At 34.9% G+C, this 22,006-nt stretch overlaps 1 protein-coding gene across 1 annotated transcript in view; it reads left to right on the top strand.

Annotated features, from left to right (window-relative positions):
* The window catches only part of STXBP3 (syntaxin binding protein 3), a 53,934-nt gene that overhangs the window by 11,917 nt on the left and 20,011 nt on the right, over positions 1-22,006 (top strand). The window contains exons 2-9 of the mRNA XM_055402109.2: positions 5,860-5,909; positions 6,519-6,600; positions 7,534-7,610; positions 10,184-10,262; positions 11,493-11,593; positions 15,106-15,260; positions 19,092-19,182; positions 20,217-20,341. Coding sequence (XP_055258084.1) covers positions 5,860-5,909; positions 6,519-6,600; positions 7,534-7,610; positions 10,184-10,262; positions 11,493-11,593; positions 15,106-15,260; positions 19,092-19,182; positions 20,217-20,341 — 760 coding nt within the window. The remainder of the gene's footprint in view (positions 1-5,859; positions 5,910-6,518; positions 6,601-7,533; positions 7,611-10,183; positions 10,263-11,492; positions 11,594-15,105; positions 15,261-19,091; positions 19,183-20,216; positions 20,342-22,006) is intronic.

Here is a 22,006-nt window from a genome sequence, read left to right on the forward strand (position 1 = left end):
ACTTTGGGAGTTGGTGATGGACAGGGAGGCCTGGCGTGCTGTGATTCATGGGGTCGTGGAGAGTCGGACACTACTAAGCGACTGAACTGAACTGAACTGATGTGTGTATCAGATCATTACCTTGTTAACCTTAGAAGTTACACAATGTTATATGTGAGTTTATCTCAGTAAAGTTGGGGGGAAAAATTGAAGAACTGATCTGATAGATGAAACTTTGATGATGAACATGGTCTCTGAGGAAAAGTATAGAGCAAGTAGAGCAAAAGTAAGAGAACTGAATCTTAGGATGTATCCATATTTAGGGTGCTAGAGAAATGGATTATAAGGTTAAATGATTTCCATTAATAATTAGAGGAAATACCTTTTTAGTTCTGTAATATTAGTTGATGTGATTTCTTTGAACTACTCCAAACACATTTTACCTGTAACCTAATCACTTTCCCTGGATGCCCCTAATCTCTGTCCACATACTAGTTATCTCTTTATCACTTATTTTTGAGATGCTAGCACTTACTGGCTTGGCAGCCTCAGATTCTAAGGTGGCACTATCTGGTTAGAAATAAAAGGCAAGCCATGTGTTACTTAAATTTTTCTGATAGCCAAATCAAAAAAAAAAAGTTAAACAGGTGAAGTTAATTTTTAAAATATATTTTGTTTAACCTGATATATCCAAAATGTTACCATTTAAATGTCTAATCAAATGAAATAATGATATTTTAGATTTCTTTTTTTGTACTAAGTGTTTGAAATCTGGTATGTATTTTATACTTGCAGGACATCCCAGTTCAGGCGAGCCACATTTCCAGTGCTCAGTAAGCCACACGTGATTAGTTCCTGCCATATAAAACAATGCCATTTCCAAGGTGTTAAAAGACTAGAATGCTTTCTACTGGGAGCTGTTCAGTCTGCTCCATCATAAATCCCATGAACATTCATTTCTTAAGAGAAAGACACAAATTTGGCAAAAATAAGCAAACTGTCTATGATTTTCCATTTGTTTTAGGTATCCAGGAATAAAGCAAGCTTAGATAGGGAAGTACCATAGTGTTTTAGTGTCTCAGTGCTACTTAAGAAAATCCTCTTTGCCTGTAGAATACTAGAAAATACTGCTTTAGGATTAAATTATGGTTAAATACTTCAGCCTTTTGCTGTAAATCTCATATAACTTCATAGTCTCCCCAGCAAACACAAAAGCCCCTTAACTAATAATCTTAACACTTTCAAACCTTCCCAAACACAGTAAAATCTTTAAGGACACAATTCTTATGATGAATATCAGTAACCCTTATCAAATATACCCTCTACTTGGACATGTCATTTTTAACACGATGCCAAAAAACTTTATGGTAAATTTCCAAACATATGAAGTGAAATAAATATAAATTAAATAGAAATGCATTGTATAAATATCTCATTATCAAGAATTAAGGAAAAACACAAGTTGCTATAATTTTTATTAATTTTACTACAGTTTTCAAAGTTAATTACAGATGAATAAAACATTAAATGTGGGAAATTTTTGTCTTACAAAGTAGAATAACATGTATTTATGTGGATTGCCTTTATGTACCGTTTAATAATTAAAAATATATATTTTTAGATTAATTTTGAAAATCATTGCAAGGAACACATTGCTAATATTTACTTATAAATCTGAATATTTGTATCCTAATGCCGTAACGTTGGACTTTCTGCATAGCTCAGTTAGTAAAGCATCTGCCTGCAATGTAGGAGACCTGGGTTCAATCCTGGGTCGGGAAGTTCCCCTGGAGAGGGAAATGGCAACCCACTCCAGTATTCTTGCTTGGAGAATCCCGTGGACAGAAGAGCCTGTTAGGCTACGGTTCATGGGATCGCAGGACAACACTATCTTTCTTGGGCTTCCCTGATAGCTCAGTTGGTAAAGAATCTGCCTGCAATGCAGGTGGTTTGATTCCTGGGTCAGGAAGATCCACTGGAGAAGGGATAAACTATCCACTCCCGTGTTCTTGGGCTTTCATGGTGGCTCAGCTGGTAAAGAATAAGCCTGCAATGTGGGAGGCCTGGGTTCCATTCCTGGGTTGGGAAGATCCTCTGGAGAAGGGAAAGGCTACCCACTCCATATTCTGGCCAGGAGAAATATCAATAAACTCAGATACGCAGATGACACTACCCTTATGGCAGAAAGTGAAGAGGAACTCAAAAGCCTCTTGATAAAGGTGAAAGAGGAGAGTGAAAAGGCTGGCTTAAAACTCAACATTCAAAAAATGAAGATCATGGCATCTGGTCCCATCACTTCATGGCAAATAGATGGGGAAACAATGGAAACAGTGACAGACTTTATTTTCTTGTGGACGGTGACTGCAGCCATGAAATTAAAGGACACTTGCTCCTTGAAAGAAAAGCTATGACCGACCTAGACAATATATTAAAAAGCAGAGACATTACTTTGCTGACAAAGGTCCATCTAGTCAAAGCTATGGTTTTTCCAGTAGTCATGTATGGATGTGAGAATTAGACTATAAAGAAAGCGGAGTGCCAAAGAATTGATGCTTTTATACTGTGGTGTTGGAGAAGACTCTTGAGAGTCCCTTGGACTGCGAGGAGGTCAAACCAGTCCATCCTAAAGGAAATCAGTCCTGAATATTTATTGGAATGATTGATGCCGAAGCTGAAACTCCAATACTTTGGCCACCTGATGTGAAGAACTGATTCATTGGAAAAGACCCTGATGCTGGGAAAGATTGAAGCCAGGAGGAGAAGGGGATGACAGAGGATGAGATGGTTGGATACCATCACCAACTCAATGGACATGAATTTGAGCAAGCTCCAAGAGTTGGTGATGGACAGGGAAGCCTGGCGTGCTGTAGTCCATGGGGTCGCAGAGTCAGGCACAACTGAGTGACTGAACTGAATGCTGTAACACATTTTTGAAAATTGTAATGAAGTAAATCAGGAAGAAACTTACTTACCTGGTTTTGTTTGTCAGATGTAATTTAGTAATGAGCTGGTTAGGGATTTTCCTGCAGGTTTTTTGTTTTCATCTTGTTTACTTAGGATTTAAGTAGAGTTGGGGAAACCAAGTCAAATAATACTTTCAGAAATTTTTTCCAGATGTGTTTATGTAATTAAATATTGTTGTTTACTTGCTAAGTTGTGTCCGACTCTTTGCAACCTCACGGACTGCAGCACTCCAGGCTCCTTTGTCCTCTGGTGACTCCGAGAGTTTGCTCAAATTCTTGTCCATTGTGTCAGTGATACAACCATCACTTCCTCTGCTGCCCACTTTTCACTTTGCCTTCAGTGTTTCTCTGCATCAGGATCTTTTCCAGTGAGTTTGCTTTCCACATCAGTTCAGTTCAGTTCAGTTACTCAGTCGTGTCGGACTCTCTGTGACCCCATGAATCACACCATGCCAGGCCTCCCTGTCCATCACCAAATCCTGGAGTTCACGCAAACTCATGTCCATCAAGTCGGTGATGCCATCCAGCCATCTCATCCTCTGTTGTCCCCTTCTCCTCCTGACCCCAATCCTTCCCAGCATCAGAGTCTTTTTCAGTGAGTCAGCTCGTCGCATGAGGTGGCCAAAGTATTGGAGTTTCAGCTTTAGCATCAGTCCTTCCAATGAACACCCAGGATTGATCTCCTTTAGAATGGACTGGTTGGACCTCCTTGCAGTCCAAGGGACTCTCAAGAGTCTTCTCCAGCACCACAGTTCAAAAGCATCAATTCTTCGGCACTCAGCTTTCTTCACAGTCCAACTCTCACATCCATACATGACCACTGGAAAAATCATAGCCTTGACTAGACGGACCTTTGTTGGCAAAGTAATGTCTCTGCTTTTTAATATGCTATCTAGGTTGGTCATAACTTTCCTTCCAAGGAGTAAGCATCTTTTAATTTCATGGCTGCAGTCAGCATCCGCAGTGATTTTGGAGCCCAAAAAAATAAAGTCTGACACTGCTTCCACTGTTTTTCCATCTATTTCCCATGAAGTGATGGGGCCAGATGCCATGATCTTTGTTTTCTGAATGTTGAGCTTCAAGCCAACCTTTTCACTCTCCTCTTTCACTTTCATCAAGAGGCTTTTGAGTTCCTCTTCACTTTCTGCGTTAAGGGTGGTGTCATCTGCATATCTGAGGTTATTGATATTTCTCCCGCCAATCTTGATTACAACTTGTGCTTCTTCCAGCCCAGCGTTCCTCATGATGTACTCTGCATATAAGTTAAATAAGCAGGGTGACAATATACAACCTTGACGTACTCCTTTTCCTATTTGGAACCAGGCTGTTGTTCTGTGTACAGTTCTGACTGTTGCTTCCTGACACATCAGGTGACCAAAATATTGGAGCTTCAACAACAGTACTTAAAATGAATAGTCATAGTTGATTTCTTTTAAGACTGACTGGTTTGATCTCCTTGCAGTCCAAGGGACTCTCAAGATTCTTCTTTAGCACCACAATTCGAAAGCATCAATTCTTTGGCACTCAGCCTTCTTTATGGTCCAACTCTCACATCCAGTACTGGAAAAACCATAGCTTTGATTATATGGACTTTTGTTGGCAAAGTGATGTCTTTGCTTTTTAATACGCTGTCTCAATTTATCATAACTTTCCTTCCAAGGAGTGTCTTTTCATTTCATGGCTGTGGTCACTGTCCACAGTGATTTTGGAGCCCAAGAAAATAAAATATGTCCTTGCTTCCACTTTTTCCCTTTCTATTTGCCATGAAGTGATGGGACTGGATGCCCTGATCTTCTTAGTGTTTGAATATTGAGTTTTAAGCCAGCTTTTTCATTCTCCTCTTTGACCCTCATCAAGAGGCTCTCTAGTTCCTCTCCACTCTCTGCCATTAGAGTGGTATCATCTGTATATCTGAGGTTGTTAATACTTCTCCCAGCAATCTTGGTTCCACCGTGTGATTCATCCAGCCTGGCATTTCGCATGATGTACTCTACATATAAGTTAAATAAGCAGGATCATAGTATACAGCCTTGTCATACTCCTTTCCCAGTTTTGAACCAGTTGTTCCATGTCCGATTGTAACTGTTGCTTCTTGACTCACATACAGATTTCTCAGGAGGCAGGTCAGGTGGTCTGGTATTTCCATCTCTTTAGGAATTTTGCCATTTGTTATGATTCACACAGTCAAAGGTTTTAGCGTAGTGGATGAAGCAGAATTAAATGTTTTCCTGCAACTCCCTTGCTTTCTCCATGATTCAGTAAACATAGACAATTTGATCTCTTGTTCCTCTGCCTCTTTGAAACACAGCTTGAACATCTGGAAGTTCTCGGTTCACGAATTGCCTTCATGGATCACAGCCTTGTCTTGGTGAAGGGACTTGCATAACTCAGTGAAGCTATGAGCCGTGCTGTGCAAGGCCACCCAAGATGGGCAGGTCATGGTGAGAGTTCTGACAAAACATGGTCTGCTGAAGGAAGCAATGGCAACACACTCTAGTATTCTTGCCAGGAAAATCCCATGGACAGAAGAGCCTTGTGGGCCATAGTCCATGGGGTCTCAAAGAATGAGACACAACTGAGTGACTGAGCCCACACGCACCAGAAAGAATGAAGTGGCTAGACCAGTGTGGAGACAGCGCTCCATTGTGGATGTGTCTGGTGGTGACACTAAAGCCCGATGCTGAAAAGGACAGTAATTAAAGATATTAGCCTTTTTAATAGTCTCAAAAAGTTAAAACATATTACGGTTTAAATGTACCATATAGGTTAAGTATTAAAGAGAACTGGATTTCTACTCGGGTATATGTACTTTTTATGAAGCTAAGCAATTCCAAGTGATATTTCCCAGCCATCTTGGACATTTTGAGTAGTTACTCTGTTTATTAAGATTCCTAAGTAGTTCTCTCTTTCTTTGCAGAGATAAAAGCAACAGTATTTGATGACTGCAAGAAAGAAGGCGAATGGAAGGTAGAATTTACATATTCACATAGAATTTGCATAACGCTAGAAACCTTTATTGAGTACTTGTACATATTTTACTTATTACACTTGTATAAAAGTACAGAGTTAGAACCATAGCATTTGCCTTCAAATCCCGGCTTTACCTCCTATTAGCTGTGGCTTCTTGAGCAAATTACTTGATGTCTCTATGCCTCTGTTTCTTTATCTATAAAGTAGGGATGGTAGTACCTCATAGAGTAGTTGTAAGTATTAAATGAATTAATTCATGTAAAGTGCTTAGAACAGTGCCTAGAACAATTATTCCACCACAAGCCACATTTTATGATTTTAAGAAAATTCGACGTTCAACATAAGATACATTTAAAGTGAACAAACTCTGCTTCAAAGTGAAAATATTGCTTACTTATGTATAATATTATATGACCATATATTGAGGAAATAAATTTCTAAGTCATGAAAGTTAGATGAGTTGAGATAATTTTGCCTGCTCTCCTGATATTTTAATTTTATGTTATAAAAAGATTATGAATTTGAGTATGTTTAATGCATTAAATTCTGTCTTTTGTGCATTCTTGGCAATCAAATGCTTATGCTATTTCTTAATTTCTATTCAAGATAATGCTTCTAGATGAATTTACCACTAAACTTTTGGCATCATGTTGCAAAATGACAGATCTTTTAGCAGAGGGTATAACTGGTAAGTGTTTCAAATATTCACCATGAAAAACTTTTTTTTTTATTATGTAGGGAGAGTTTAAAGTATTAATAAATTTTTGTTAGTAATTGTGTTTCTCAGGGGATTATGTCTTATTTTTTTAGTAACTCTATCTATAATAATTATTCTGGACACTCTTTTCTTTGTGAATCTTCAGAATAATCTCTGTAAGTCAGGATTTTTCCCCTCAGCTTAGACATATAATTAAGCACCCCTAAATGAGATGGCTGTATAGCATCACCGACTCGATGGACATGAGATTGAGTGAATTCCAGGAGTTGGTGATGGACAGGGAGGCTTGGCGTGCTGTGATTCATGGGGTTGCAAAGAGTCGGACACGACTGAGCAACTGAACTGAACTGAACCAAGACTAAGCCAGTTGCCTTGTTGAGTTTGTTCTTCAAATTTTTTATTGTTATATATTTGTTATAGTTTTGTATGTTGATGCAGTAAGTTTACTTCAGTATTTTGACTGATGTTTGTGATTTTCATGTTTTGCTTTGAAAAGGATAGTAAGATTTATGTCATAAAATCAACTTTTGTGCATATTTCCAAGTGTGTAATACTGACTTTTTAAGCTTTTCTTTATTACCTAGAAATGAGGCAATTGCAAATTTAAATCAACTTTAGTGTGGGGTTATGAAAAATAACACTGCCACAGTTGCTGTCTTCCACCAGGCAGGATTGTGTTAATGAGATTTTAATTTCTCTTACATTTTGGGGAAACTATCAATATCTTGTAATATTCATAATCATATTATCATCCATAACTCATCATTGTTTAACTCATTTAAATTTGCTCTTCATAATAGCCTTTTAAAGACAGATATTAAATACTGTAATTTGTAATGTGAAAACTGAGATTCCAAGTCAAATATAATTCTTTTGTTTATATTTTGGACTTTTTTTTGTTAGTTGTGGAGAATATTTATAAAAATCGAGAACCTGTCAGACAAATGAAAGCTCTTTATTTTATCTCTCCAACATCAAAGGTGAGTGTTTTGAATCTAAACAGTATGTTCTTCAAAACTTTCACCATAGATGTGATTTTCTCTTAGAAAATTTAAAGTAATAAAATGTCCTTTATTAGACAGGTAGTGTTATAAACTAGTTTGTGTAAGAAAGTTTTTCTGAGTTTGGAGATTGTTTTATTTACATTCTTCTCAATGGGAATATATGTGAAAGAATTCCTTTCTCCCCCTATACGAAAGCAGAATTTATTTGTATAAAACAATCAAGTTTCAAAAAAAATAAGTTTCTTTCAGTAATTTGTTACTCATGTAGTTTCTAGTCAACCATGATTTTAAGAGAATGAAAGTGTATGTAAAAGAAATAATCTTGGATTAACCTTTCATTAATGTTAGTTACTTCCCTATGGCATACACATATGTATGTGTATACACGCATATATGTATGTATGTATATTTTTTATGAGAAAGGAATTTTAAAAATTTATAATCTAACCATGATTTAATTCATACTTAAAGTCAAGCTTTTAGAGTCATATAAAGTATCAGATTCACTTATTCTGTATAGTATCTGAGAGTGCATTTTCCAACACATCCTTTGACTTATTCTTAGAATAAAAATGTTAATTTTACAATTCCAGTTTCATTTCTTCTAACTGTAACAGACAGTAGGGAAAAACCCAGATATTTACTATGTAATCTCTACATGTTGGCTGCTGATAGATTTTAATGACATCTGTAATATAATTTTATAAGAAAATTTATTCTTAGAAAAAAATGAAAGTTATAAGCACCATTTTCACCTACTAAATTGGCAGAGGGATTTAAAAAGTGTGTGTGTATATTTAGACATTTATTTATTTATCTGTCTTATCTGTGTATCTTATTCTAGCTCTCAACGTGCATTATCAATGGATAATGGAGCAGAAACTACTATATACTGCTAGTGGGAGTATAGATTAATACAACCATTTTGGAAAATAATTTGCCATATCAAGAACCTTAAAACGTTCTGAATCGTAAAATTTATTGTTAAAAAAAATCAGTAAATGGTCAAACTAAATTCCTAAAATCCAGAAAAATTCTTAATATTAACACATAATGGTAGGAAAGACCATGTGACCATTGAAAATGAGATTTCTAGAAAATTTAATGATCTGTATAAATGTTCGTTTTTAATGTAAGTGACAGAAAGCAGGATACAAAATTAAATATTCAGGAAAGGATCAAAGAATTCAGAGAAAATGATATCTAAATGTAACTCCTTTATCTCCCACAGCCAACTCCAGTTTCTCTTCCTGTCCCAAATCAATTAACTTTTGGGTCCTATAGACCTGTGGGGGTGCATGTGAGGCCTTGGACTCTTTGGGCACTTGTAGAGAAACTTGGTGTGAGATTTCCTTCCTCGGGCTGGACAAGCATCTGGAGACTAGCTACAGAGAGTTCTCAGGCAAGGGTCATGAAATGACAGGTTTTAGGAAGAGTTTTGGTTATAAGAGATCTGTGACCCCTAGGGGGAAGGTCAGATGGGTGGTTTGTTTTCTTTTATACTTACAGCCCTCAGGAGGAAAAACCTGTTTACCTTCTTCTTATGGTACTGCCTCTCTTTAGGATACTCCAACAACTAAACCTAAGTGTTAGCTGAGCTGACATAGAAGCAACCACATCTAAGTGGGTCAAGTGACCAGAGAGAGAAGGTTTAGTGAGAATGAGAAAAGGATACATACAGCAAAATACAAGAGCTTGGAAGGAAGGGTGATAATCTGAACAGAAAATAGTATACTTAAGAAGAGTCTGGTGTAACATGTAAAAACTTTCTGAAGCTCTGAAGTATATTTTCTTAGTAAAGTAGTTAACTGTAGAGGAGGATAATCACTATGGAAATTTTAATTGATAGTCTGGAAGATAAAAACGAAGTATCTCAAAGCAAAAAAAAAAAAATCATGGAAATCATGGTGGGGAAGATAAGAGACTTGCAGGATAGATTAATGAGCTCTAACAGAAATATACTGGTTGTAGGAGTTGCAGGGAGACAAAAAGGAACAGATGGATGAGAAGATTAAATTGTTTGTTTTTGCTTCCAGACTGTTGTATCTTGAAAACTGCCATCAGAGAGGCAGATACTGTTAGAATATATTACCTGCTTTCCCTCCTCCTCATAGTCTGCTGACCTTTTAGTCTTTCATTCTAATCCCTCTTGACAGTTTTAGCTGTTCGCTCGCTGGCAGTCTCTCTAACACTTCTCCAGTAATAGTCTTGATGGTTTCACTATCTCTGTAGGTAATACTTCCCAGTACATTCACTTTCGTCCAGTAGTCTTGTCTCCTATGTTGCTTCAGCTTCTGAGTCACTTGACCGTTCTTAGGTCTCCTCATCACCAAAAGAGCACTCTCTGTTCATCCATCTTACCTTACTACTTATTACGCTTCTCACTATCAGTGGCTAGATAACATAGCATCTTAAAAAATCAGTTTGTAAGTTACAGTTTTGACAGTTAAGGTTTTATTTTGTCATCAAAGTAATCTTAGTTATTTCAAAACTAGCACATTTAAATTAGTATTTGATAAAATGTATATTAACATCCATCCTTTTTTCAGTCTGTAGACTGTTTTTTACGTGATTTTGGAGGTAAATCAGAGAACAAATATAAAGCAGCGTATATCTACTTCACTGACTGTAAGTAGCTTTGTAAAAGTTATTGCTTCATTATTTCAAATCCTACTAATTATGAAATATTTCTTATGCTAATTTTAATAATAGTGACTTTCTGTTTATTGTTCGTTCTAGTTAGGTTAGAAAGAATCTAAAAATGTAAGATTATTTCTATCCTAATTCATGATAAGGTGATAGAAAATTAAATCATTCCAAACTAGTTTCAAAAGATGGTCATTTTTGCTGGTATACAGGGAAGAGGGGTTTGATGGAGAGAACTATCCTTCAAATTCTGTTCCAATAACAGGGAGAATTCTTCTTTAAATCAAAGTTACAACTGGGGACTTGACTGTATAATAAAGTATATCATAAGACCCTTTGGGAGATGCAGTGAAGAAACTGCCATCTGTTTGCTAACAGTAAGGGAGAAAACCTATCACATTTCTTTTTCTATGCTGTACATTCAAGTAAAAAGCAGCTTTCTAGATTATTTTTGTGTGAATTATTATTTATCTCATACCCAGCAGCAGTTTGCGTTTTAGTAATGCCATATCATTAAGTATTTGCCACTTAAGTAACCTTGTTACACAGAAATCATGTTAATGGAGTTCATAAATTTTAGTGTGTGAAGCCTCTTTTAAGGAATCTTGAAATTGAAGAACATCGTGTTAAAAGATAGTAGAAGCCCATGATTGATACCCCAATCTAGATTTAGTGAAACTATAAGCAGTTAGGTAAAAGGCAGGGGCAAGAGGAAGACAGCTCTAGGGTGCAGAACTTACTAGTTTGGAGGCTTAGAATTTTCTCACATTGAAGAAGGCCCTATAATGCAAGGAAAGATGAAAAATTTGTATGGTGTGGTTACACTTAGTGGCAGAAATAGAAAAGTGTAAATTCCTAAGAAGCTCTGAAAGTCCTTCAAAAGTTTATTAAGTCCTTAGTTTGGACTTCATTTTCCTTCCTGACAATTTTAGCTTGCTGTGTCACCAGCTCTGTAAGGAAATACATCTTAGGTTATGGTGGATATGAATGGGGAAAATGGAATTTCTGTTACAGTGCTCATTACTAGAATTTATCTGCTGTATAAAGTGAAAAGCAGTATTTACATATCACCTCTGTCCTCATAGTAAATTACTTTGTGAAAGTCAGTAATTATATATAAAAATAAATATTCTTGGATGTTGGAATGATTTATTCAAAAGAATGAAAATTTAAATGCAGTTATATACTTTGATTTTTTTTCCCTTCTCTCAGTTTGCCCTGACAGTCTCTTTAACAAAATTAAGGCTTCTTGCTCCAAGTCAGTAAGAAGATGTAAAGAAATAAATATTTCCTTCATTCCACTTGAATCTCAGGTACTTTTTACTTTTATTTTTTAAATTTTTTATTAAATATTTTTGAACATTGAAAGACTTATTACAAGGGTCAAGCAAGGAGAATAGGCAGCTTGTGCTTAGAGTAAAACTCTTTATTTTGGATTATTATAAACTAAAATTAAAAATAAAAAAGAGTTTTACTCTGAGCACAAGCTGCCCATTTTCCTTGCTTGACCCTTGTGGTAACGATTTTAAAACGCAGTTTTATGAACTTATTTGCTAAAAAGACTTATCCTAATGACATTTTATGTGTTGTGTATTTGGTGAATTTTAAACAATCCACAAATAAGCATTTACTCTGATGAAAGGAGGAACATGAGTACTAAATTGAAATATAGCATTAATAGTAAAAGTGGACTTAAATTTCACATCTCTAAGTCCTATGTGTGTCAAAATGTACAGCCCTATTAGATTATGAAACCAAAAGATTTTGAGCATAATCTTTGTTAAATGACTCCCAAAGAAAGATGTTTATATTCTGTAACCATTTGTGATATTAAAACAAAATTCTTTAGTAAACTTTTTACACAACGTTATATAAACTATCATTTATTTTAATTTATAAAATGAAGGATTCTCATAGATTTGATTTGCCTCTGGAATAGTTAATAAGCCTTCAATTAATAATGATGATTGCAAACACATAGTACTTTCTCTGTCAGATGCTTTCCTAAATGCTTTACATAAATGTATTCATGTAATCTTCACAGTAGCCCTATGAATAGATGGTAATTCTGTCTCCATTTTAAAGATGAGGAAATCAAAGTGGTTAAGTAACTTGCCCTAATCACACAGCTAGTGTATTGTTTAGCTCTGTTCTCTGTGTTTAGATTCTAACATTTTGTAGAATTGGAATAGTTTACTACTTCATAGAACTATAAGGTTGATATTTTAAGAAATAAAAAGGTCCTGGGTAATGAATTTTTCTTTTAAGCTATTGCTGTTTTTGACGAAGGCCATAATCAAAATCATAAAATCTTTAGATATCTGCTTAACATTAAACTGTTTTCCAAAGATTACTTTAAGATTTTTTTCCTTTAATATGTAAGTTTAGTTTAATATTCTAGAAAGTGAGAATAGCCTGAGTGCAGAGATACAGAAGCAGAAAAGTGCAAGAAAGCAGCAGGATTATGGATTATTAGGGGTGATGGTATGATAAATAAGTCTGTAGGTAGGTTGGGACCAAGTTGTAGGCGGCACCAGGTTCCGTCAAGAATGATGGCAGAAAATGGGCAGATACAGAAGAGTACCAAAGTCTTTAAGAAAAAGGAGAAGTTGGAAGATCATTGAAGAGAAATTGGTAAAGTCAGATACGATAGTCTTCCGAAGAAGAGAAATTGTACGTTAAACGTATTTAGAAATTGCATAGAGAGAAAAGTGGTTGACTTCTCCTAAATCCATGAGTCAAAGGGATTAAAGAAAACTGTTTCCCTTTCAAAGGGTTTAATTAATGCTATCACATATAAATTAGGGCAATTAGATGGAAAGCATTAATATAAGAAAGTTTGTTTACAGTGGACTTTAGGGAGTACAAAAAGTTTGGTATAGTTAGTGGAGAAGGTGCTAGATTGTGTCTCAATAGAAATAGATCTAAGCTAGCTATAATTTAGCAAGAAAAGTAAATGGAAGTTGTGAGTGGGGGTAGTGGAGAATTCCTGTATTTAAGGAACTGGTTGTGGGTCATGGAGACGAAGAAAGCATTTGGAACACATCATATTGGTGGTGGAAAGTAGGGGGAGGAGAGGGAAGGAAAGGGAAGATGTGCTTATAGAAAGAAAACCAGCTCCAGAGTTCTACTTGGTTCATTGGCGTTTTAGATAATAACTTCGATTAATTTAAGATGTAGTAACAAATCTCCAAATCTCAGTGTTTCACAACAAGAAAGTTTATTTCTCATTCATGTTATTGTCCACTGTGGTTTGACTAGGTCTTTGCTCTATATCCTCTTCATTCTGGGATGTAAGCTGAAGGAGTGGGGTTAACTCTTCTCTGGGACATAGCAGAAAGAAAAGAGAAATGGTGGAGCCATACAATGGCTTTTAAAGCTTCTGCAGGGAAGTAGGCACATGTCACTTCTGTTCACATTCCAATGACCATAGATAGCCTGATATCCATGAGTGGGAAGTATACTCCCATAAGGAGAGGCCCTGTCAGGAAGGGCAATAAATGTTTCTGAACCGAGATTTTCTACTGCCGTGGGATAGAATACTGTGAGAAAGCCACAGTCCAGCTGTAGGGTACTTGTTGGTAGTTATGGCAGCTAAGACTTTGAGCAGGACAGACATAAACAGCACATGAGCTTTAGCTGAATCTCAGTCCATGTTCAGGCTCCTACTGTTAGTGATAGGTTGTGTTCAGAGAAATGTATTACTTTGTGTGAAAGGAAATGCAGGGAGGTTTATCCATAATTTATTAGCTAACCTATATTATTTATTACATGTCTACTTTTATACTCAATACATTAGACTAAGAGGGATTACTGCTATTGTTGAAAAACAAAATTAATTGAATATGAAACTCTCACCTCCAATTAGAGAGCTTTTTCTTTTGTATTCCTCAAATAACACAAATCCAATCTCTAGTCCAATTCTTTGCATGTAGGTAAATGCTTTTGTTAGTTGAAAAATGTCTGTGAGATTTCACTGTATGTATACAAAGACCCGGAGAAGGCAATGGCAAGCCACTCCAGTACTCTTGCCTAGAAAATCCCATGGATGGAGCAGCCTGGTAGGCTGCAGTCCATGGGGTCGCTAGGGGTTGGACCCGACTGAGCGACTTCACTTTCACTTTTCACTTTCACACATTGGAGAAGGAAATGGCAACCCACTCCAGTGTTCTTGCCTGGAGAATCCCAGGGACGGGGGAGCCTGGTGGGCTTCCATCTGTGGGGTCACACAGAGTCGGACACGACTGAAGTGACTTAGCAGCAGCAGTAGCAGCAGCATACAAAGACCAGTACTATGTCTGGCACAACGCTGTGTTTTTGGGGGAAGTATTTTTCTACTTTAAGGAGAGAAATTTATTTATACTCTTAATATCAAGAGTATAAGCTAAGGAATTGAAGATACATATTACCTTTGGAAAATTTCTAGGTTATTCTCTGATGGGTTGAGATTTTAATGTATGTCAGATATATAGACCAATTTTGGCTTTATTTCTTCTTGCCAGGTATTAGGTTTCTATTTCTCTTTGACTACCTCAGATCCCTTTATTTGCTGCACAGGTAGAGAAAAAGCAACAGTACAACCTATATATAAAACAAGAACTGAAGGAGAGAGGTAGATTAAGCAGGAAAGGAGAGTGAGAAAAGGAGCGAAATCAAGATGACAGAGAAAATGAGATTTAATTAAGGTAAAGACACAGTTGTTTCAGGAAACAGCATGGTTAGTGCAAGTATTTTGTAGAGTCCCAAGGAATAACTGTGCTCTTCTTGATACGTATTTTTAATCAGATTTCTAAACTGACAGTGCGACTTTTTTGGCCTGACTTAGGTATATACTCTTGATGTACCAGATGCGTTCTATTACTGTTACAGTCCAGACCCAAGTAATGCAAATGGAAAAGATACCATCATGGAAGCAATGGCTGAGCAGATAGTTACAGTATGTGCTACCCTGGATGAAAATCCTGGAGTAAGATATAAAAGGTAAGGCACTCAGTGGTGTCATTATATGTTATGATGTCTGTTTGCTGTTTGGTGTAGAGGTAATGTCTCTGTGCTTTTGTGTGTTGGTTTGCAGAATTTATTTCTTTATAACATTGTGCTGTATATATACAGCATATAAATCTCTAGGAGATTTAAAGTTTAAGGCTTAAATTTCAGAGTAACTGATATCCTCTGTTACTGAATTTCAGAGCTTAAATTTGGTATGATTTACATGAATATTTTTCATGAGTTTAAGGAATGCTTGCTTAGAAGAATATCTTTGTTGTCCTATGGGGAATACTGTCTTACATTTATTTTTTTTGTTGTTGTTGTTTATCTGTAGTAAACATTCTTCTTGTGATAAAGACATGGGAGTTTTACTTATTTTACTTATATTCTTTTTTTTTTTAATTTTTTATATCTAAAAAAGAATTTTATTAAAAAAGCACAAATGCAAAGAAATGAACAGAGGAAAATTTATGCGTCGAACCTGGACTGGTCACTTATGATAATATACATGCTACAATTCCATTCTCTCCAATCATCCCACCTTCACCCTCTCCCACAGAGTCCCAAAGACTGTTCTAAATGCCTATGTCTCTTTTGCAGTCTCTTATACAGGGTTCAGGTTACCATTTTTCTAAATTCCATATATATGCGTTAATATACGGTATTGATGTTCTTCTTTCTGGCTTACTTCACTCTGTATAATTGGCTCCAATTTCATCCACCTCATTAAAACTGATTCAAATGCATTCTTTTTGATGGCTGAGAAATACTCCATTGTGTATATGTACCAAAGCTTTCTTATCCATTCATCTGCAGATGGACATCTAGGTTGCTTCCATGTCCTGGCTATTATAAACAGTGCTGCAATGAACATTGGAGTACATGTGTCTCTTTCAATTCTGGTTTCCTCGGTGTGTGTGCCCAGGAGCGCGATCGCTGGATCATATGGCAGTTCTATTTCCAGTTTTCTGAGGAATCTCCACACTGCTCTCCACAGTGGCTGTACTAGTTTGCATTCCCACCAACAGTGTCTTACATTTAATGTTTCATAAAATTTCCACCAAATTGAAATAGTCATAGTATCTGGATACTGGTTATAGTGTCTGAATATCTATGGTATCTAATTCCAGTGGCCATTTTAAATAGATTTGGGTTTTTTTTTAAAGTTAGAGTTTGACTTTAGTACTATGTACCTTTATTTATTTGCTCCTTATTAAAAGTAAAGTTTACTATAAAGTGCATAAATTATATTTATGTGGCTTGATAAATCATTCCAAAGTCAACATAGACCTCTAACTTCACCCAGGTCAGGAGGTAGAATACTAACAGCATCTCAGAGGCCCCCCTTATGATCCCTTCTAGTTATCACCCACTGTCTCCTCCTCAGAAGTAACTGTTATTCTGACTTCTAACACGTATTTCAGTTTTGCCTGATCCTGATATTGAACTTGGTATATATATGGGGTCATGGTATTTTTTATTTCTGGCTTTGCTCAGTATTATGTTCTTAGACTTTCATGTTGTTCTGTATAGCCAAACAGCTTGGATTTTAATCTCTGCTGTTTACTGTATGTGTGATTCTTCTGCCCTCAATTTCTTTGTATATGAAGTGGGAAAAATAATCGTAATCACCTCGTAAAGTTATAAAGCACTCAAAATAGTGCATGGAACTAATGAAACGGTAGAAGTCAAATACACTGTACTACTATTACTAATAATAATAAGTAATATAACTTGTTTCTGTTTTAAAAGGTTCTTTAAACACTGACATTTGTCAAGGTAGTTGGCATAATTGTTCAATTTCAAATTCATGTAGTGCTTTATATTTAAGTTTCATTATCCTTAACCATTTAAAAAGTTTTCTTAATTACTTAGAAGAAATATTGTAAATCTCCCTAATTCAGATGTGACCAAACAAACTCTTTACTCATACCTCGAGTGTTAGAAACATTCTTTTTCTTATAGGTGCTGTGCTAATTACATTCTGAACTAAGTGGCTTATCTTTTTCTAGAGTTCAGTCTCTGTTCAAGCTTCTGCTCTTGGTGTTTGGCTCTGTTCAGGAAAATGAATATGTAATATAGTTCACTATCCTGTATCCATAAGTTTGGCATCCTCAAATTCAACCAGTTGTGGATTGAAAATGTAAAAAAAAAAAAATATTCTGGGAAGTCCCCAAAAGCAAAACTTGGATTTGCTACACGCAGACAACTATTTACATAGCATTTACATAGTATTTATGACTGTTTACATAGCATTGCATTATGTTAGTGTTGTAAGTAATTTAGAGATGATTTTTAAGTATATGGGGTATGTGCATAGGTTATATGCAAATTCTATACCATTTTTATATACGAGACTTGAGCATCAATGGATTTTAATATTCGAGTGAGGTTCTGGAACCAATCCCCTGTGATACTGGTGGTGGTTTAGTCACTAAGTCGTGTCCAACTTTTGCAACCCTATGGATGGTAGCCTGCCAGGCTCCTCTGTTCTTGGGATTATCCAGGCAAGAATCCTGAAGTAGGTTGCCATTTTCTTTTCCAGGGGATCTTCCCAATCCAGGGATCACATCCAGGTCTCCTGCATTGTAGGTGGATTCTTTACCACTGAGCCACCAGGGAAACCCTCCCAAGGGATAACTGTAGCCAGTTTATAATCAGCTTACCAGTTATTGTGGTAGTTAATAATAATCTAGGCTTTTAAAATCCTATCCTGTTCTTTTGCGAAGTATTCTTTTATGCCTTATGAACTTTTCAAGTGTAATTCTAACATGAAATTATTTCCTTTTGAAACTATTTTAAGGCATAATGTATAATAAATTAGTCCTGTATAGTTGCTGCTTTATTTACTTTTGAAATATAAAACCTAAAGATCCTTTAACACTTTGAAGCCTTTACAAAGAGTTCCTCCATTTTTGAAGTTGGTGTGCTAATTGAAGAGTCTTTTCCAACATTTTCTTTATAGATTTAGAAGTTACGCTAATGTCACTGGTCTTAAAGTTACAATTTAGAGTATGGTTTTATCATTTTAGAAGATAGTGATATATGATTTTATACAAACAACTATATTGGAAAGTTGACTAAATATTAGCATATAGGGAAATCTCATAGAAATGGGAGAGATAATTGGTCGAGTAATTTGGAGAGTAATATGGTAGGAAAGTTGAAAACATACATACTATATGACCTGCAATTCTACTTTTAGAAACAATATACCTAGAGAAACATTTACACTGAGATTTATGTATAAAGATATTTGTTTCCATGTTGTTTGCAATAGTATAAAATTGAGAATGACGTAAATGTCCATCTTTAGGGGAATGAATGTGTCAATCCAGTATAATCATATGATGGAATACTATATAGAACTAAAATGAGTAAATATTTTTGATGTGTGTGTCAACATAGATCTCAAACATATATGACAGTAAAAACATATACTGTTAAAATACATATAAAACATTAAATATATGTATAATTGTAATGATAGAAAGAATATACATCAAATTATGGTGGTAGTTGCTTTGGGGCAGGGGTGGCTAGGGGTAGGGGTGAAGACTGGGAATTGGGAGGGGAATAAAGGAGCTATAGTTTTATTTATATTTCCTTCATATGAAAAAAATCTGAAGCACATATGATAAGGTTTACATTGATAAAATCCAAACAAATTGATATAGCATTATATTTGTTTAGTATTTAAATTTCTCCATGCTTATAAAATATTTTAAATTAATACATTTATGGTTTAATTTTAGAATTCAACTTGATAATATAAAGTGTGTCTTGAAAGAAAGATATTTTGAATATCTTTTCTGTTTCTAGTAAACCTCTAGATAATGCCAGTAAGCTTGCTCAGCTTGTTGAAAAAAAGCTTGAAAACTACTACAAGATTGATGAAAAGAGCCTAATAAAGGTAACCTATAAAAGACAAATAGTGGTTATGCATAAAGTCTGTCTTATTTCTTTATAATCCAAGGAAACTGTTGTACATTTATTTTCCAGTATTGATTTGAGAATTTTGATTTGGATATCACTGATATAAATGGTAGTAGAAATCTTAATAGACAATGTGGTTTAGTGGGGAAGATAACAGTTTTGAATTAAGTTTTTTGTCCAGATCCTGGCTCTGCCATTTAATTCATGGATATATTAGTAAGTTATGTTAAGTCTTTTATCTATAAAATGGGGGTGATAGAATCTATTTTATAATATAGAGGATTAAATGAATTAATACATAAAAAGTTTTTAGAATAATCCTTGCAGCTAAGTAAACATTTAATAAACCATTTTTCCTTTTATCACCAACTCTGTTCTTGGACATATTTACTCTGAGTTGTATTTTCATATAATATGGATCATATGATATGTACTTTGGTTGGTTGGTATGAGGATAGGCAGATCAGCATGTGTTTGGCACAGGTAGGAGTTTAATAAATGACAGCTACTACTATCTTACCAAGATAATATAATCAAAGACTAAGATTGGACCCTGGGGAATTCCAGCATTTGGGCTTAGGTTGGAGAGTGAGGAGTCTGAGTAGACTGACAGAGATGGTATCAGAGGACCAGGAAGCTTAGTTTAGTGCAATGTGTAACATAAAGAGCTCAGGTAATATCTTCCTTTCATAACTGAGATCAGTTTTAGTGTTTATGAAGCTGAATTCCAAGAAAATAGATTTAGTGCAAGCCAAATGTTATTTTTTTAAAGGAATTTTCACAATATCATATTATTAAGTAAGCCTGTTAATCTAATTATGAAAGCTTTGGTTTTGTAGTCTTACTTTCTTCCCCTCTTGTGCCTCTCATATTTTTCTTTTTTAATATAACTTCATGTTTAAGAATGTGGCAGAACTTAGGATAAGTCTGATTTTGTTTTCTGAGATATTAAAAATGTGTTCACAGAAAGAAATGGAAGTTTCTTAAGATAGTTTTATCTTGTTATTCCAGGGTAAAACTCATTCCCAGCTCATAATAATTGATCGTGGCTTTGATCCTGTGTCCACTGTTGTGCATGAACTGACCTTTCAGGCAATGGCATACGATCTACTGCCGATTGAGAATGATACATACAAGCAAGTATAACTTGAAGGGAATATATAGGGCATATACAAACAGGATAGGATGTTTAATGATTCATGCTGGCAACAGAAATCTAAAGCCCCTATAGCCTTTTTTATTCAAGGCTTTATCTTCCTCTTACACCTATAATCATAATATATTAAAAATATCCTGACCTTGTTAGTTGATAGGTAACTTAACTGCTTTGAAGCTTTTTTGATATATTTGCTTCCTTAACTATGTCTGCAACAAAAATAGATTTTTAAACAGCTGGAATTGTACTTTTCAGTAAATAAACCGGGACCATTACTATATTTATTGTAGTGGAAAACATATTCAAATTGGTTAGGCTGTGATTATTATGAATTGGACATCCAAAAATATTTAAACGTGCGTCTTGTCACCATAATATATTTAAAAATACTAGATGATTAGAAAACTATATAGGATGGTTATTGAGAAGAGAAGCAGTTTTACCAGTTTGGTACCTATTATTGATTTAACTCTGATATAAGCATATTAACTTTAAAAGTAATATCAAATAGTTAAATGAAAAATGAAATTATTTTTCTATTAAGGAACCATTTTATTGTACCTTTGTATATCATTTATGTATACATACACACACACATATATATAACATGTTATTTGAGTGTATGTACACATACACAACATGTTATTTGATATCATAATTTCAAAATCCAGATTGTCATTTTTCAGCCAAGATTTACTGCTTTGAAGTAATAAAAATGAAAATTAGTTTTCTGAAATCTTACGTTTAGTAATTTTTATAGATTAAAAATCCAAAAATTTGTGCTAATTATATTTAATATTTTTTCTTAAAATAAATATTGTTTAAACTAATTTTGTATTTTCTCTTGTATTTTTATTTGCCTTCTAGTCAAATTCTGAGTTTTTCTTTATTTGTATTAATGTTAGCTGACAGAGCAACATAGCTATTTTTCTAGTATAAAAGTAGTTTTAAGCAGTTTATTCCAAATATTCAGAAAGGATGTTATTTACCTCTGTTATCCTTTAGGTCTCTAAACCTACATTGCTTAAGAGATTTGGGAATGACTTAAAGTAATGGACACTAAAGGATTTGGTTCCAGTCTGTTGACATTAACTTTCAGACATTTCTAACCTAGTACTTAAAATATTTATCTCCCTAGGTTTGCTGGCAAGGAAAGCAAGATTTAATTTTTAAGGGTAGTGGAGAGACTTATTTAAAAACAAAAAATTCAGAGATACTCCTTTTCTTATGAATGAGGAAAATCTAGGGATCAGACTAGATGGAAGCATGAACTTCCTATGGATTGTGCTCCATCATGATTTTTAATGGAAATAATACAGAGCAGAAATTTCTAAGTATCCATTTTGAGTAATTTCTTGAACCTCTTTAATTGCCTCTCAGTTCAGTAGAACTCATTAAAGCAATCAAAGTTTTTAATGGCTACATTAGTTTTTCTCTCATTGCCTTTCCCAGTTCTTTAAAGGAGATGTGGTTATAGGGTAAGGAAAGAATATAGAAATAGATAAATATAGATGTTTGTGAATTTTAAACCAACTCTGAAACACTTTCAGTACTTAATAGACTTCATTAGGGAGTGACATTTCTTAATGGATGTTTGACAATTGTGTTGATGGTTATTAGTACATCAAAAGTATTGTTTTGAGCA

The sequence above is a fragment of the Moschus berezovskii genome, chromosome 4, assembly GCF_049115385.1.
Source record: "Moschus berezovskii isolate FMDL1 chromosome 4, NW_MosBer_1.0, whole genome shotgun sequence".
Taxonomy (NCBI): Eukaryota; Metazoa; Chordata; class Mammalia; order Artiodactyla; family Moschidae; genus Moschus; species Moschus berezovskii.